This window comes from Erythrolamprus reginae, chromosome 2 (assembly GCF_031021105.1).
Source record: "Erythrolamprus reginae isolate rEryReg1 chromosome 2, rEryReg1.hap1, whole genome shotgun sequence".
Taxonomy (NCBI): domain Eukaryota; kingdom Metazoa; phylum Chordata; class Lepidosauria; order Squamata; family Dipsadidae; genus Erythrolamprus; species Erythrolamprus reginae.
This window is the reverse complement of record NC_091951.1, coordinates 97007076-97026473: the sequence shown is the minus strand read 5'-3', so window position 1 is coordinate 97026473 and position 19398 is coordinate 97007076. Positions and strand designations below refer to the sequence as shown.

The 19398-nt window shown below is 42.0% G+C and overlaps 1 protein-coding gene across 1 annotated transcript in view; it reads right to left on the bottom strand.

The window, feature by feature from the left end:
* Positions 1-9812: 9812 nt before the first annotated feature.
* MST1R (macrophage stimulating 1 receptor) overlaps positions 9813-19398 on the bottom strand; it is an 89991-nt gene continuing 80405 nt past the window's right edge. Inside the window, exons 19-21 of the mRNA XM_070738847.1 lie at positions 19163-19328; positions 11512-11648; positions 9813-10395 (exon numbers count right to left, since the gene is read on the bottom strand). Of these exons, the coding sequence (XP_070594948.1) occupies positions 10161-10395; positions 11512-11648; positions 19163-19328 (538 nt within the window). The 3' untranslated portion in view covers positions 9813-10160. The remainder of the gene's footprint in view (positions 10396-11511; positions 11649-19162; positions 19329-19398) is intronic.

The following is a 19398-nucleotide window of genomic DNA, read 5'->3' as shown; positions in this document are numbered from 1 at the left end:
TCTTAACACAAGCAGAAATTCATTTACAGTACTTTACAACTTCAAAATAGTGACTTTGCTTGGCAAATATAAAGTAGGGGATATGAATGAAAACACGTAAAACAGATGGGTGGAATTAGAGAGATTACTAGAATATACTGAAATCGACATGGATTCACTTGGGAAAGCTTGGGATGGCAAGTTTTTCTTCATGCAGTCATACAAACTTTGGTTTAATGATACCCCACCAAACTAATGGAGACTCTGGGGGGTTCGGGTGGGGGGCTTTCTAATTCATCCTTCCTGTCCATGGAAAAAGGATGGAAGAAGAAAAAGAATATGGATAGTAAGCTGATAGTGAATGACCAGCTGTACAAATTATATCAATAAGAGGCAGAGCTCTTGGGATCATTGTCTCAGTTTTCTGGATGACAGATTGCTACCACAGGATAGGTTTAATTTCCCAATAATTGGTTAAAATGTGTTTAACGAAGTATGAATTTGATTGGGAGGGTTTTAAGCTAAATACTTGGGAAACAAAAAGCCTAAAGTAGATTCCTCAAAAAAAAAATCTTGTGTACTACAGAAGGAAGTGGGAGAATGGAATCATTGAATAATTTAACAGAGCCTATTAAACTATTCAGTGAACACTGACATTAACAGTGGTTCTTAATGTTTGCGGCCCTCATTGTCTGTACACTAATGCTCAGGATAAGGACAAAAAACCAAAATGAGTTTATGATTTAATATGTGTTGTGGTTCAGCCTGGGACCCCTCCGGGAATGGCTGATTTGCTGTCGGTGTCCGGCTCAGAGGCTGAGGACCAGGAGGGGCAGACTGATGAAGAAGCTGAATCCCAGGCTGAAGATGAAGGACAGCCAGAGTTCCACCAGGGGGAGCTCTCCCCAGCAAGCAGCCTGGATTCCCTGGGGGAAGATGCTAGTGACTTCATAGATATGCGACAGAGGAGAGCTAACGAGAGAAGAACGCAATTGGCCAGATATTTCCAGCATTAGGGGTCGCAGCTGGGTTTGGGTGTGGTGCTTGGGAAAGGATAAAAGGCGGCCCCACCCTTCCTGGCTTGTGGAGTTTTATCTTGGAGATTCGTGAGACCTGTTTGTGAACTTTGGTGGCTACAATCCTGGTTTGTGCCTTGGACTCTTGAAACCTTGGGGGGTGTGCAGCAAGAAGCTTTTGGAATTGACTGGACATCAGGACCCTGTTGTAAAGTATTGTAACCTGTCTGCTGTGAAGACAGGTTTTCCTTTGTGCTTATTTTTTCCTGCTATAAATTACTTTTGGATTTTACCAGAGTGTCTGGCTGTTTTTCAGTGGGTGTGGAGGTCTGGGAAAACCCAGACAGAACAATATGTATAATGGGGAGCTGGTTGAATGACCTTCCTGATTGGAATATTCAGAAGGAACAAAATGATAGGAAAGGAAGAAAACATGGTATAAGAGACCTGGCTTTTCCAGTAGGCCTGGGCCCATTGATCTGATGGTATGCCTTCGGGATCCAGCCATTGATGATATATATGGTTTTTTAACTATTTTAATTGTTTTTAATTGTTAGTTTTAAATTTTGGGATTGTTTTTAAGGGTTTTTAATGTTACATCGTGTTTTATTCTTTGGTTATGAGTGCCCAGAGTCCCTTGGGAGTTGCGCGGCATACAAATCGAATAATAAATAATAAATGTGTGTTCACTTGCTTTGATATCCAAAGTGAATAAGTATCATTATGCTGTAGATAGCATCTAGTTAAAACAGTGGAAGAATAAAAATAATATTATTATCTATGTCTAATACATTATGCACCAACCAGCCAAGGAGATGTGGATGAAGCTTTTCAAAAGCAAATTGTACACCTTTTAAAGAATATTGAGGAGAGGTTTTAATTACCTCCAATGTCTGCTAGGAGACAAATTGTGTCAAACAGAATTCTTCCAAGAAATTTCTGACTTTTTTGCTGACAACATTCCTCTTTAGAGGGTAGAGTAAGATACAATAGGTTCAGCTATCCATAGCTCAAGATTAACCAATGAAGAAAACTTAGATAAAGAACTGAAAGTAGCAGGGACAGAGGAAAAAAATAAAAAAAATAATCATATAATGATGGGAGGCCCCGATTATAAGGGAAGCTAACAGTGAGGATAACATGCAATGGATTTTTAAAAAGCTGAATTTATTTAATTTGGAATAAGTTTAATAAATGTATAATAATGAATAAGATTCCATGGAAGGAAAAGTTAATAGGAAGTGGTGCTCAAGACAGATGGGAGTTCCTAAAAAAAGGTACGAAATGTATAATTGCAAACAATTCAAATTCAAATGAGAAAGGGAACATAAAAAGTTTAGTGAAGATATAAAAGCAAAACCAAATCCATAGAGTAGGAATAAAAGGGAACAAGCCAGAAGATTACGTATAGGTAAGCTATAACTCTGGAAATAGTATAAAAGAGGCTGAAGTTTAGACTAAACTGAGGTTGGAAAAAACTAAAGTTTATTTTAGATGGGCTCAAAACTCAAGGGGAACAAGCTACTCAGAGTATGAGGCAGAATACAAATATGCTATGTATATCCGTATTAAGTATTAAGTTAAGAGCAGACAAATAATGAATATGGCTGTAAATTTTAATTATTATTGCACAAGACATTTGTACCCAGATAGCACACTGTTTAATGGAAGATGGATTGTTTGTATTAAAATAAAATAATTTTTTTATTTAAAAAAGTTCCCTAATTTAGGCAGTTTTTCCCCCCATCAACCGTTTGTGAAAAGCAAAGTACAAGGACAAGGTTAAGGTTTGAGATGATGGTGAGAGAATATATTTCTTGTTTTAAATGATTCAATATCCAAAGATATAAACTGCATCTTAGCATACTGGAATAACAGATGGTGAGGGCAAACCTTAGATGTTTGAAAAATCTGGACAAAGGGTGAAGTTCCAGAGGATTGGGGGAGAGCAAATTTATTTACCTTCGAGGAGAAAAGAGAAAATCTAGATAACTACCAAGCCCAGTAACAATATCTGAGGATCTTTTAGAGTACACTATAAATAAAGATGTCAAGTATTAGCACTTTAAAAATAGCCCTGTAATTCCCAGAATTACAATATGATTTTCAAATCTTGCCATTATAACCTTTATCACATTTTTTGACGGAATAATTTTCTGAGTGGAAGTTGAAGATGCTAGAAGATGTAATATATCTTGCTTTTAGCAAAGCACTTGCAAAGTGTTCCACAACATTCTGACTAACAATCCAGTTTCATGAAGCCAGATGGCACGATAATTAAATGGATTCACAACTGTATTCACAGAATGTCCATCAATGGCTCCACCTCAAACTGGAGTGAAATATCAAGTGGAATGCCACAAAATGTAGAAAGGGAAGAACTGTTCCGTAATGCTTCAGAGTCCAAAGTATGGTATACATGAATGCCCAATTAAAGAGGTCAACAGGAGGAAATAATCTGTTAAAGGGCAATTGGTATTTTTTAAAATTAAATATGCATGGGAAAAATCAGCTTCACTGATAGCAGTTCATATCTATTTGGTGGAAAAAGCAGTGAACATTTGACTGATGTGTTTGAAAGGACTTTACCTACTGCTTGGGTCAAAGTGATTGTCCGAAATTCAAACCAATCTTGGATCCAACATATTTTGTCCATTAAAGTCAAAATCTCCTAAACCCAGATCCATTAAATTGAGGCTTAACACTAATTAATTCAAGTTACAGGAAGGCAGATTTTGCTTGAATGTTAGAAAAAGCTTCCTAACAGTAAAAACAGTTATCAGTGAAACCAATTATCTAGAAACTGTTAGCTGGTCTCTTTTTCACTAGATGCATTCAAGTGGAAATAAGACAGCTATTTTTTAGGAATACTTTAAATTATTCCACTGACCAGCAGATTTAACCTAAGGACCTAAACGACCCCTTTTAATTCTACCATTTTAGGTTATAGTGGGTCAGTTGTAAGTGGAACAATTTGTAGCCTTTAGGATCTACAGGTAGTCCTTGACTTACCATTCAGTGAGCATCCTAAATTATGAAGGGATTTGATGAGGGGGAATACAATCCCCTCCCAAAGTCCTAACCATTGCAGTGTCCCTGTGATCCCATGTAAAAAATTATTGTGCCGGATAGTGTGCCCTTATTTATTTATTCGGTTTTTATGCCACCCTTCTCCTTAGACTCAGGGCGGCTTTCAACATGTTAGCAATAGCACTTTTTAACAGAGCGAGCATATTGCCCCCACAATCCGGGTCCTCATTTTACCCACCTCAGAAGGATGGAAGGCTGAGTCAACCTTGAGCCGGTGATGAGATTTGAACCGCTGACCTACAGATCCACTCGAAACAGAATACCCTACGAAAATAGACTAACAATCCTGGGTCTAGAAAGCTTAGAACTACGACGCCTAAAACACAAGTTTAAAAAAGCAGTAAGAGAAGGAACAACTTCCAACTTTCTGCTAGCTTCCCCACTGACTTTTCTGAACCGCCTTCTGCCACATGAATCCCAGAAACAGATAGAGTCCCACAGAGTTGGCCTTCTCCAGGTCCTGTCAACGTCAACTAAGCAATGTCATCTGGCGGGCCCCAGGGGAAGAGTTGTGGTGGCCCTGGCCCTCTGGAATCAACTCCCCCTGGAGATTAGAATGGCCTCCACCCTCCTTGCCTTTCGCAAGTTAATCAAGACTCACCTTTGTCGCCAGGCATGGGGTAACTGAGATACCCCTGAGCACATATAGCTTTTAGGAATGGTATAGAATAGAATAGAATCTTATTGGCCAAGTGTGATTGGACACACAAGGAATTTGTCTTGGTGCATATGCTCTCAGCGTACATAAAATAAAATATACATTTGTCAAGAATCATGTGGTACAACACTTAATGATTGTCATAGGGGTCAAATAAGCAATGAAGAAGCAATATTAATAAAAATCTTAGGATACAAGCAACAAGTTACAGTCATACAGTCAACATGGGAGGAAATGGGTGAAAGGAATGATGAGAAAAACTAGTAGAATAGAAGTGAATAGTATGATTGTATTGTCTGGCTCTTAATGATGGGTTTCTTAAATGTTTTTGTTTTCTTTTTGTATGTATGTATGTATGTATGTATGTATGTATGTATGTATGTATGTATGTATTTATTTATTAGATTTGTATGCCGCCCCTCTCCGAAGACTCGGGGTGGCTAACAACAATGAAGAAAACAATGTAACAAATCCAATATTAAAAAGCAATCTAAAAAACCCCAATTTAAGAGACCAATCATACAAACAAGCATACCATGTATAAATTCTATAAGCCTAAGGGGAAGGGGGAAAAATTCAATTCCCCCATGCCTGACAAAAGAGGTGGGTTTTAAGGAGCTTGTGAAAGGCAAGGAGGGTGGGGGCAACTCTGATATCTGGGGGGAGCTGGTTCCAGAGGGTCGGGGCCGCCACAGAGAAGGCTCTTCTCCTGGGTCCCACCAAATGACATTGTTTAGTCGACGGGAACCGGAGAAGGCCAACTCTGTGGAACCTAACCGGTCGCTGGGATTCGTGCGGCAGAAGGCGGTCCCGGAGATATTCTGGTCCGATGCCATGAAGGGCTTTATAGGTCATAACCAACACTTTGAATTGTGACCGGAAATTGATCGGCAACCAATGCAGACTGCAGAGTGTTGGTGTAAATATTGGATTTGTATATTGTTGTGATTGTTGTGAGCCGCTCCGAGTCTCCGGAGAGGGGCGGCATACTAATCTAATAAATTAAATTAACATTAAATTAAATTTTGAAAAGCTGACAGGGAGCATCTTCCTTCCTTCCTTCCTTCCTTCCTTCATTCCTCTCCCCTTCCCTCCCTCTTCCTCTGCATTTCTTCCTTCTGGCTCTTTCTTAGGGAAGTGCAAGAGAGAAGTGGGCAGGTCAGGGACAGCCCCAGAGGGGATGGTGGAGTCAGGAAAGGTAATTTGCAAGAGGTGCAAATTAGGGAAGGTGCATACTGTATGTGCTGTGCAAGTTGGGAAGTGTGCATGGGGGCATGTAAAAGGTTCTGTATGGGTCAGGGAGGTTTGTGAGAATACGCAAGCGATGCCACTTTGGGGAGGGCAGTGCAGGTCAGCAAGGGCACGGGTTGGGGGGGGTCTGTATAGAATTTTTCTGTCAATATTTTTTGGGAGGGATGGTCAATTATTTTAAGAATTTTTTTTAATTGTACAATCTTTTGGTGATGGAGGATTCTACTTCACTATTTTAAAATATTTAAAAATACATGCTTTTTCATTACATATCAGAATCCTCAGAGCATTATTTTTTTTAAAAAAAAAATCAGCAATAACATTCAGAGTTCAAGACCTGAGATGTATGAGCTTTGTAATCTGTATAATAAAACATTCTTCAAGTGAATGAATGTGATGCAGAGAACAGTTGTTTGGGGGCCTTATCTCTTTAGTCTCCCCAGGTGTTCCTTTGAATGTCTTTGTTACCTCATTTAAAATATATATATATTACTTAGTTCACCACTGCAGCCAAGGTGCTCATTTATGTTTCAAGAGCAAACAAATATTGTGCCAAAATAAATTTGAGCGCTCGCAGCACATTTGGGAATGTCTAGGTGAATGTTAAATTGGCCTATGAATAAATGAAGTAGTTAATTTGGCTCCAATGAAAACCCATTTGATTTGACCACATTAATACACTGATGATAACAGCCTCCCTTTTAAAATCATACACCATCTACTCCAAAGGTTATTTTTTAAAGGTCTAGGACCGTGATGGCGAACCTATGGCGCGCATACCACATATTGCATGTGGAGCCATATTTATTATTATATTTATATTTATTTTTTATTTATTCCACTTCTATGCCGCCCAATCCTGAAGGACTCAGGGTGGCTTACAATAATAGTATAAATACAAATACAGTGGTCCCTTGACTTTCACGGGTCCGACTTTCGCAAAAAGTCTACACCACGGATTTTAAATAAATAAATAAATAAACAAACAAACAAACAAATATTTTTAAATAAATTTTTAAAATTTATTTACAGAAGCCATCCTGCTTCTTTAAATAAAAGCTTCGCTTCCGCCCCAGCCTCCCAATCCCTCCCCTTTAATTCTCGGAGCGTTCGTACGCTCCACTTGAAGCCAGGGCAATGGGGCGGCAAGCTGGGGGCTTTGCTGTGCTCACTGCCGGCGTCTCCCATGGCGGCGGCCTCAGCTCTGGAATTCTGCAACTGATGACGCTCTGCTTGGAATGCCTTCGCCTACCACTGTGCCCTCCCAAAGGCACCCCCAAAGGCAGGAAATTAGGGTGGAGACTGATGGAGCCGAGCCCCAACCTGCTGGATGATCAAAGCTGTCCTGTGGGCTCCTCCGCTGGCTGGATGCCACGCACCCTACTCATCCCTGGGGCCGAGCCGCTGGCCTCCAGCCAACTGCTGGGTGGCCTTGGGGACAGCTGCTGCTGGGGCAGTGCCGGCAGGGACCCTGGGAGGAATGCCTGGAACGCCCGCTGCCAGCAGTTGAGGCGGGGTGCATGGCAGCAGCGTCCGAGAAGTGGGCAGGCATCCCCTCAACGCATCCAGCTGGCACTGCAGCTTCGATTATTGATTATACGGAGAGGGGCGGCATACAAATCTAATAAATAAATAAAATAAATAAATAAATATCTGGTGGGACGGGGCTCCATCAGCCCCCACCCTAATTTCTTGCCTTTGGGGGCACCTTTGGGAGGGCGCAGCAGTTGACAAAGGCACTCTGAGCAGAGGACCATCAGCTGCAGAATTCCCGAGCTGAGGCCGCCGCCATAGGAGACGCCAGCAGCAAGCGCAGCAAAAACCCCATCTTGTCGCCCCGGTGCCACTGCGGGTTCTGGGGGGTAAGTAGAACCAGGAGGGGAGGAGGGAGGGGGAGGAATGAAGGAAGGAAGGGAGCATCTCCACTTCATGGAAATTTGACTTTCGCGGGCGGTCTTGGAATGTATCCCCCGCGAAAGTCAAGGGAACACTGTATAAATAGATACAAAACAATAAAAAAATATTGGAGGGCACACACAAGACTTTGCCCTGTGTCAGTTCCATCATGCATGCAAGCACTGGCCAGCTGATTTTCAGCCTTTGGAAAGGCCATTTCACCCTCTGGACGCTTCAGGAAGGGTTTCCTGACGCCCTGGAGGCAAAAAATAAATAAATCACCCAACAGACAAATTGGAAGTTCAGAAAAAATACAATTCTGTTTTGCCATTGTACTGGGTTTTTATTTAGAGGGTTCAGGGAAGCTTCCTGAAGCCCCGGAGTGCATAAAACAGCACAATGGGCAAACCAGAAGAGAGTTTTCCGAACTTTCAGTTTGCCATTGTGCTGTTTTTTGCATTCTGGAGCTTCAGGAAGCTTCCCTGAACCCTCCGGAGTACAAAAAAACAGCACAAGGGCAAACCAGAAGTGCATTGTCCTGAACATCCAGTTTGCTGATTTTTTTCACCTACCAGGCTTCAGTAAGGCAGTGTGGGAGGGGTGCGCATGCATGGGGGAGAGGGAAGGCTTGTGGGCACATCCATGTATGCTAGCACACTCCCACACACCTCTTTTGGCTCACAAACTAAAAAAGGTTCACCATCACTAGTCTTAGGATGTATCCCTCTATATGAATTGGGGCTGCGATGATCTTACATCCATGGAAATTGAACAATCATAGTACACAGGTGTTGGTTATTACCTATAAAGCCCTACATGGCTCAGGGCCAGACTATTTATGGGACCGCCTCTTACCTCCCAGAGACCACAGAGTTGGCCTCCTCCAGGTCCCGTCTAAACAATGTAGGTTGCCAGGGTCCACGAGGGAGAGCCTTCTCTGTGGCTGCTCCAGCTCTAAAGACTCAACTACCCCCCGATGTCCATATTGCTCCCATCCTACTGGCCTTCCACAAGGCCACAAAGACCTGGCTTTGCTGGCAGGCCTGGGGGTCATGAGTTGGCCAAATTTTTATTTTTATTTTTATTTTTTTTTACTTTTTAATAGGAAAGTGAACACAAGAACAAGGGGACACAATCTGAAGTTAGTTGGGGGAAAGATCAAAAGCAACATGAGAAAATATTATTTTACTGAAAGAGTAGTAGATCCTTGGAACAAACTTCCAGCAGACGTGGTTGGTAAATCCACAGTAACTGAATTTAAACATGCCTGCGATAAACATATATCCATCCTAAGATAAAATACAGAAAATAGTATAAGGGCAGACTAGGTGGATCATGAGGTCTTTTTCTGCCGTCAATCTTCTATGTTTCTATGTTTCTATGGGGAATTCTGGGAGTTGAAGTCCAAATATCTTCAAGTTGCCAAGGTTGGGAAACACGGATCTAACAGACAATCTTTCTGCCACGATCTTCCAACTCTGAACTCTGTGGGGGTTTTTTTTCAAGGGATACCACAGACTTAAAAGCCTTGCTCTTTTTCTTCAAGGCTGCTACCAATGGGATGGGTTTTTCCCAGCTCCTCCATCATTTTTTTTGACAAGTAACAGAAGATTTATGAACAGCGGTGAAGCCGTGTTATGCCCTAACACAAAGTATAAGACCAGGCTTTGAAAGGAGGCTGACATGATGTTCTTGGAAGAATTGTTCAGTGTTATAAAATTGGAGCAATGGGGTTTAATCATAACAGTAAAAGTATTAAGCAGCAAATTATAGCTTGCTTGTTTTCAAATTAATGCAATGTGTAAACCTACCCATTAGGTTATGCTATATGTAAAGGAGGCGATTGTGGCTTATTGAACAAATCATTTTCTTAATATTATATGACAGTGACGCTAAAGAGATTATTGCATTAAACAACCTTATAGGAATTCATAACAGTAAATTTATTTTTCTCTATATACAGATGCAGCCACAGGCTGCCACATTAAATTACTTCACAGTAAAAACATATTCCCACATTCAAATCGCCAAGTATTCTGAAAGCATCTCTTTCCTAAAGCTGTAGGGAACCTGCCCCACCTTTTATAGAAGGAATGAATTTATTTCCACCTTTGCTGAGCACAGGTCACAGAAGTCCTTAGATTACACCTTTGGTGAACTCACAGGATGTGCAAAAGCTATCCAGTAGTTCCAACGCCTGAACAGTCAAAGCCTACGAAGTGTCCTGCTTAGACCCAGCAACGTTCTTCCTGGCCTGTACGAGGCATCACTTAACACACCGAGGCATCCTCTTCCTCACTCAACCCACTAGAATCAAAGGCTTCTTCCTGACTGATTAAAGGGGGAAAGGGATGGCCGTGATCAAGGTTGACGTAAGTGACGTTGAGGTTAATGTAATGGTCTCCTTTTAGACAGGTTACAATATGCTCCACTTCTTTGATCAGGCTGGAAAATGTTGGCCGCTCCTCAGGACTTGGTGTCCAGCAGTTAAGCATTATGGTATACCTGTCCGAAATAAACACAGTGAATTAGAGCTATAAAAACACTAATCTTGGCCTTCGTTTCTCACGATGCTGCAGTCATGTACACCAGGGTCCACGGCACTGTTATTCTCACAGAAACTAAAGGCAGAAGCTCCCTTCAGTTCTGCACTCTAATCTTATCTCTTGACTTTTCATTCCTACAGGATTCTAGCTGGAGGCTTTTTATATAACACTCTTCTAACACAGCAGGTGAATATGCAACAAATAGCATAAATATGCTCTGCTGGATTAGGAACCAAATGGGAATGGTTAGCATTGGAAAATGTCGAAAATGGACCCAACAGATTGTAATGAAGGATGCAAAAGGGGAAGGCAATGCTAAAATTCAGGTGGTCATGAGAATTTCATGGAATACTGCAGCTTCTCTTAAATTAGCCCCTTAAAATATGACCGCAGGTAAAAAATACAACATAGATCCAGTGGTACATCTACCTACGAATGCCTCTACTTATGAACTTTTCTATATAAGAACCAGGTGTTCAAGATTTTTTTGCCTCTTCTCAAGAACCATTTTCCACTTACTAACTCGAGCCTCTGAAACTGTAACCGGAAAAGGCAGGGAGAAGCCTCTGTGGAGCGTCTCTAGGAATCTCCTGGGAAATTACAGAGCCGGAAAAGGCGGGGAGAAGCCTCCATGGGGTCTCTCTAGAATCTCCCGGGAGGAAACAGGGCCTCCACCCTCCCTGTGGTTCCCCCAATCACACGCATTATTTGCGTTCACATTGATTCCTATGGGAAAAATTGCTTCTTCTTACAAACTTTTCTACTGAAGAACCTGGTCACAGAACAAATTAAATTCATAAGTAGAGTACCATTGTACTTCAGTGGGTTAATAGTTTGGGGAAAGCTGCAGTAAGAACACAGATTTCAGAGAACTAAGAAAGAAAAACTAATTAACTTTCCCATTGTGCTTTTTTTTAAGGTAATGAATTGCATTACTTAATTGAAATTTACAAATTAGTTAATCAATTAAAGTTCAGGAATCAGAAGACCTTTCCTGATACTTCCCACACCGTTTCATCTCTTTCACAGCTCTCTCCTTGGCTAAGCTAGCAGAAGGCTCCAATTGAATACTCACAGAGAATCTGGGCAATATTCAGGCTGGGGCAACCTTCTTCCTTGCAACAGGTAACAGGTCATATCATAGGGATCCACTTCAGGATATGGAGAGGCCCCTCGTGTCATCAGCTCCCACACGAGGACCCCGAAGGACCACTGGTAAGACAGGGAAAGTATAGGTGTCAATATGAGTGGGATGCAGAGAAAACACAAGCCATCAATATAGCCAGGAAAATCTCCAACAAGACTGTTCCTTCTCTGCAAATTGCAAAGGAGAAAAGTCTCAGTAGCATAGGCATACTTTTTTCTGAGACTAGCATAAATGGTCAAAGTAAATGTAGTAAATGGTCATTGCTTTGACCATTTACTAGATAAATGGCCAAAGCAATGGAAACTGCAGTTTAATGTTTCCAAATGTAAAATAATGCACTTGGGGAAAAGGAATCCTCAATCTGAGTATTGCATTGGCAGTTCTGTGTTAGCAAGAGTTCAGAAGAGCAGGATTTAGGGGTAGTGATTTCTGACAGTCTCAAAATGGGTGAGCAGTGTGGTCGGGCGGTAGGGAAAGCAAGTAGGATGCTTGGCTGCATAGCTAGAGGTATAACAAGCAGGAAGAGGGAGATTGTGATCCCCTTATATAGAGCGCTGGTGAGACCACATTTGGAGTACTGTGTTCAGTTCTGGAGACCTCACCTACAAAAAGATATTGACAAAATTGAACGGGTCCAAAGACGGGCTACAAGAATGGTGGAAGGTCTTAAGCATAAAACGTATCAGGAAAGACTTAATGAACTCAATCTGTATAGTCTGGAGGACAAAAAGAAAAGGGGGGACATGATCGAAACATTTAAATATATTAAAGGGTTAAATAAGGTCCAGGAGGGAAGTGTTTTTAATAGGAAAGTGTGTCGCGCTGGAAATTGCCAGCCCCCAACGACATTGAGAAACATCCAGTAGTTAGAGAGTTAATTCTGTCTAGTAAGGTAGCTCCTCCTGTGTGATGTAACCTGTTTGCTCACATCCTGTCTCTTCTTGAAGAAGAAGGGCGGTCCTTAATTAGGAGACATCTTTTCTCCGTACATCCTTAGCCAGAGGATGTGCTTTTTATGTCTCTTCAGACTTTTATTGTTTTTATACTTTTATAATAAAAACTAATTGTTCATTCGAACATGATTTGTCTGTACTTCAATATCCATCACCTCCGGAAGCTCCCGGCTCACTCCTCACGGGCTGAGCGCCTTGTCTAAGGTAAGGGGGTAACTCCATCCCGACATGGTAGCCAGAGCACGGCTCTTATTGAAGTAATAGACCCCGCTTACACCCCGTAAGCTTCCTAGGAATTTTTCCCGAATGCCAGCGAAAAAGAAACGTAATCCTCTCACGCAATCCTACGTGGATTCCCTCACGAGTGACCAGTTGGCCCAACTCAAGGAGACAATTCGTGTAACCGATTGTAAAAGGAATCCTACAATGTCTTTGCACAGTGAGAAGGAAGTTCTTCCAGCTGACGCCTGCATTCAACAAACCGTAAGTGAATCTTACTTGATTGATGATGTAGAAACCAGGGAACAGGATTGTAAAACTACCCAGGGTGAGCCCTCCGGCAGTCTTTCCATTAATCCTAGCGAAGATGAGGAGGAAGAAACTTTAACTCTGTTCCCCTCACAATCATCTGGTACGCATGTTAAAGCACAAGCCAAGAGAAGGCACCTAGATGATTTCAGCTCTCTCGCTTCTGCTAACATAAAAGGAACTTCCCTAAACTTGCAGACAATAGAGCAGCTCATTGAGAAGGATGAGAAGGAGATTCACGCTTTGGAATCAGTCTGTCTCCACTTTGATAACCTTCCTACAATGAAAAATATAGAGCAGCAAGAAATCTATTTCAGTTATTTAAAAAAGGCTGATAATGCCAGGACTGAATTACGATCTCTGAAGAAACTTCAGCTTAAACTTATTACAGAAAAGATGGAGGTTATGTCCCTGAGAGGTAGTTCACGTGCTCATTCTCCAAAGGGAGAGATAGAAGGAATCCATTCCTCCCACTCACCCCAAGATACGCATGTGCACATCGTAAATCCTCCCGTGGTCACACACTTTTTTCCGCCAAGCTCTAACATAGAACACATTCCTTTCCAAGAAGGGAGGGCTACTCAGCCCGAAGGAAAAAAAATGGTCCCTTTGCAATTTGAAACTGTTGATTACAGAGAAAGGGGGAGGCTTTCCCCCACTGCTACAAGTTACGCAACAGCGGCCACTAGTGGATGGAACGTCCGAAAGGAAAAACCATTGCCAGAAGCCAGACAGGGACTTTCCCAGGCAGATATGGCTGCTGAAATGCAAAGAAAAGTTCCATTTGTTTCAGGTACTTCTGTTTCATCGCAGAGACCTCCAGTTTTTATTCCGCAGATGCCTGCACAACTTCCCCAGGTGGTACAGCCACAAGGTTTGTCAGGAGGGGTTGGGGCTCAACCCCAGCAACTCCAAGCGGTCCAGCTGACTGCATCAACAAGGCAGACCATCACCTCCTCTGTTCTGAAAGGTGAGTTTGTGCTGTTACCTAATGGACACAATTATCGGAAGTGGCTTCACAGAATAAATTTGCACCTACTGGCTCATGACATAGATGGGATCGCTCATAATCCCCCAGTAAGGCGCTGGACTGCAGAAGAAAGGGAAGCTGACATAAAAGCCAAGCTACTCATTCTTATGAGCATGGACTCACAGTTGTCACAGAGATATGACACACATGACATTACTTCTGCTCAGATATTGCAGTCAATAGATGGCATGTTTAGGCCAATATCAGATGAAGGCAATTACATACTGATAGCTAAGTTTAATAACACTAAACTTCCAACAGGGGGCGAACTTGCACCTCACCTTTCTAAAATCCTTACAATGCATAAAGATTTAGAAGAAAGAGGATACCGTTATGATGATAATCAAGTAAATGCGGCTATTATAACTTCCCTTGGTCCTGAATGGAAGGAAGTTATTTACAAGTTCAGTATACTCCCAATGGCCCAGAAATCTACTCAGAGACTCTGTAACATGCTAACTGAAGAAGCAGAGTTGCTGAACACTGGCCTTAGACCTATGTCAGCAGCATTTAAATCTAACTTGGCCAAGGGCAGTCAGCAGAAAACAAGTACTCCAAAGTACTCACGCCAGAAACCTTTTAAGAAGGATGACACTCGCAAATCTCCTGATGTGCAAAGTGTGAAGTCTGGCGAGACTGATCATCCACCTTATCCAACCCAGCCTAAAGGCGCACACAAGAAAGGATCCAGAGGAAAGAGTTCTGGAGCTGCAAAGTCAACTCCCAAAGACTCAAAAGATGACAAACCTACTTATGTTGGTACCATCCACCTCAGCATTGTTCCTGACAAGAGTCCACTCTACGATATTCGTGAGTTATGGACCCTAGACAGTGGAGCAGCGGCACACATCGCGTACCGGAAGGAATCCTTCAGTGAGCTACACCCGACAGATGTCAAGGAAGTGTTTGGAGTTGGTGATCTACGTTCCAAGGTGGAAGGAAAAGGAAAAGTCTTCGTCAAAGAACTGGACTCCCTTATCTCAAATGTTTTCTACGTTCCAACTGCCAAGAACAACATCCTTAGTGGATATTGCCTGAGAGAAGAATTGAAGGTTGTAATAAACTATGAACTTGTTGACACCAACATTATCAAGGATGGCAAACTTCTTGCTACTGCCATCCCCATCAAAGGTGTCTTTTATTTGCAACCCAAACCTGCCAGCAAAGGTAGTGTAAGTATAAGCGTTCCAAAGGGCGTATGCACAGGTCCAGAGAGAAACCCTGGTGCCACCGCTAGTTCAAAGGTTCCTAAAACCAATGAAACCCCTGAGGTTCCTAATGCTGTTAAAAATGTTAAACATATGTTAACAAACAAATCTTTTCATTCCAGGTGCATTCACAGATGGCATCGTCGCTTGGGGCATGCTTCTTACCCCGTCTTAGCAAAGATGTCTGAATATGTTGATGGTTTCACAATTGATGGGGCTTGCAAGGTTTACCTAGATTGTAAAATTTGTAATTCTGCAAAATCCCGGCACTCCCCGGTCCCAAAAATTGCTGTCCGGCTCTGTACACGCATCTTTGAATTGGTCCATACCGACGTTGTCGGTCCATTTCGGCCTACTGTTGGTAAACGTAAGTATTTCTTAACTGTAGTTGACAGTTACTCACGATTTGGCTATGTTTTTCTTTTAAAACAAAAATCAGAGGTGTTTGAGGCTTTTAAAGGCTTTGCTGCAGAGATACTTACCCAACACGACGTCTGGATCAAGCGGATTCAAAGTGATCGTGGAGGCGAATTTATGTCGCAACAGTTCCAAGGATGGATGGCCAGGAATGGAATCCTCCAGCAGACCTCATCACCCGGGACGCCGCAACATAATGGTGTGTGCGAACGCAGGAACGGGATTCTGCAGACAATGTTTCGTTGTCTCATTGAGGATGCAAACGTGGACTTTTCATACTGGGGCGAAGCATTAAGGTATGCTAATTACATTGTTAACAGAACATGGAGTAGCGTCATTCAAGACACTCCTTATTACTTGCTCCATGGCAAGAAACCTGACATTCAAAACATTTACATTTTTGGTTGTTATGCCACTGTTAACATTCCAGTTGAACAGAGAAGAAAAGGAGGTCCTGTGTCAGAAAGAATGAGATTCATCGGCTTTGATGAAGTCTCCAAGTACCACAAATTTGCTGACTCTCATCACAGAGTTTACATTTCTAATTCAGCCAAATTTGAGGAAGACACAAATTGGTCCAGTATACATAGTAATGATACTTCAGTTTATTTTCCTAAGGAAAGTGTGCAGAGTCCTGATGCCCAGGGAGCTGTGCCAGATATTCCTGATGTTCCAGATGATGAACAGCCTTCGACAGTTGCCGAGGAAACCTCTGGTGATGAACTTGAAGGCGGAGATGATGATGAAGGATGGACCAGCGTTCCCAGACGTTCCAAGAGAACTACCAAAGGAACTCCTCCAAAGAGATTTGCACAGCAAGTATCTGACTCTCCTTATCTTTTCATGTGTAACAATCTTACACTTCCACCTGATCATTTTCACCAGATCAAACTTTTGCCTGACTCTGAACAAGAAAAATGGCATGAGGCTATGGAACACGAACTGGACTGTTTAAAGAAACTTAATGTGTTCCAGAAGGTGGAGCCTCCTAACAAGAAGAAAGTCATTGGCACACGCTGGGTGTATAAAGTCAAACAAAAACTTAATGAGGAAAAGCTGTATAAAGCTAGACTCGTAGCTCAAGGATTTTCTCAAGTTTATCCGGAAGACTACACAGACACATACTCACCCACAGTCAGAAATGAAAGTGTCAAGATTGCCCTAATCACTGCTGTTGCTTTGGGTTTAGAAGTTTTCCAGTTCGATGTAGAGACTGCCTATTTGAACGCTGATCTGAATGAAGAGATCTACGTCAAGGGTGCTCCTGGATTCCAGAACCGAGAAGGAGAGGTTTGGTCTCTGAGCAAGTCTTTATACGGCCTCAAGCAGAGCGCCCTCTGCTGGTACAAATTATTATCCCAAAAGCTAAATTCAATGGGCTTTATTAAGTCCGAATCTGATGGATGCGTGTTCACAAAAGGGCAAGGTAAGACTTATGAAATTGTTCTTGTTTATGTTGATGATATTGTTTATGTAGGTCTCAATGAAAGCACTAGTCAAACTTTTGCTAAGGGCCTTGAGAAACATTTCACCTTGAAAAGCCTAGGGCATATCAATGATTATCTAGGTGTTCAGTTTGAGAAAACTGAGAAGGGGTTCTCTCTTTCACAAGAAAGTAAGGTTGACCAGCTTTTGCAAAATTGTAACATGTCTGATGCGCATACTTGTCGTTCTCCTATGCAAACTGACTTTTACAGGTTAACCCGAGAAGAGTATCCTGATTTTGAAAACAAAACATTGTACCGGTCAGTGATTGGATCGCTATTGTACATCAGCAGCTGGACGAGACCTGACATTTCACTGAGTGTGAATCTACTGTCCAGATACGTTGGAAAGGCTACCACGTTTCATTGGTCTTGCATAAAGAAGCTGCTCAAATACATGAAGCTCACGAAAGGCAAGAAGCTGTACCTTGAGCCAGATCATGTTGGGTACCCTGAAGTGATTTGTTATGCTGATGCTGACTGGGCAAGTGACACAGAAACACGAAAAAGTACTTCTGGTTATATCATGTTTTTAAATGGTTGTCCTTTCTTTTGGAAAGTTAGGCAGCAGAAGTTTATTTCTTGCTCTTCAACTGAATCTGAATATGCATGTGTTTCTGATTGCTGTAATGCATTAATGTCTCTTTTTCTCTCATTGATAGTATTTGGAAAGGTCCTATGACACCAATTGTTATTATGGAGGATAATATTTCAGTTGCATTCATTGCTGAAGCTGAATTTGTTGGAGCTCGTTCACGGCACATTCACATTCGGTATCAAAATATCCGAGAGAAGGTGAAAGATGGTTTCGTGAAATTTCAGTATGTGGCTACTACTGAGCAGATCGCTGACTTGCTGAATAAGCCATTGCCAGCTGATCAACATGAATACCTCACCAACAAATTGTGCCTTAAGTGAATTGATGTCTTGATGTCCTGATGTCCCTCTTGTCTCTGATGACTGACAAAGAAGGGGTGTCGCGCTGGAAATTGCCAGCCCCCAACGACATTGAGAAACATCCAGTAGTTAGAGAGTTAATTCTGTCTAGTAAGGTAGCTCCTCCTGTGTGATGTAACCTGTTTGCTCACATCCTGTCTCTTCTTGAAGAAGAAGGGCGGTCCTTAATTAGGAGACATCTTTTCTCCGTACATCCTTAGCCAGAGGATGTGCTTTTTATGTCTCTTCAGACTTTTATTGTTTTTATACTTTTATAATAAAAACTAATTGTTCATTCGAACATGATTTGTCTGTACTTCAATATCCATCACCTCCGGAAGCTCCCGGCTCACTCCTCACGGGCTGAGCGCCTTGTCTAAGGTAAGGGGGTAACTCCATCCCGACAAAGTGAACACAAGAACAAGGGGACACAATCTGAAGTTAGTTGGGGGAAAGATCAAAAGCAACATGAGAAAATATTATTTTACTGAAAGAGTAGTAGATCCTTGGAACAAACTTCCAGCAGACGTGGTTGGTAAATCCACAGTAACTGAATTTAAACATGCCTGCGATAAACATATATCCATCCTAAGATAAAATACAGGAAATAGTATAAGGGCAGACTAGATGGACCATGAGGTCTTTTTCTGCCGTCAGTCTTCTATGTTTCTATGTTTCTAGCATAAACTGGAGTCCAGATAGATTCTCACACTAAGAAATGAGTGCTTGGAAAGTTACAGAGTCTTAGCAGGAGCTTTCATAATGGCCTATTTTGCATATGCCTCACATAAGAATGTGGCTGTGTTGCCACAACACATTGACAAATCAAGGTATATCCAATTAATCCAATTCTGTGGGCTGAGCAACACTACAAACCGAAATCTATTTATAACATCTGGGTTCAGCAAGAGACTAACATGGTGTTGGCTAATGTGTAGTTCACGGTTTCCTGCAAATGCAGACAATGTGGCCAGGACAACAACAACTGCGGGCAATGTTTTAGAATCAGGTGCTTGCACTTACTACATCTGACTTGGTGGTAAACTTTTGAGTTTTCAGGCTCTCAAGGGCCATCCATTTGACAGGCAGCCTTGCCCTGCGGTGTTGCCGGATGCTGTAATATTCCTTGTCAAAGATATCTCTGGCCAACCCAAAGTCTGCCACTTTCACAGTATAGGTCTCATCAAGCCTGGATAAAAAAGGAGAATTTGTATTTATTATTATTATTATTTGTATTTATTAGATTTGTATGCCGCCCC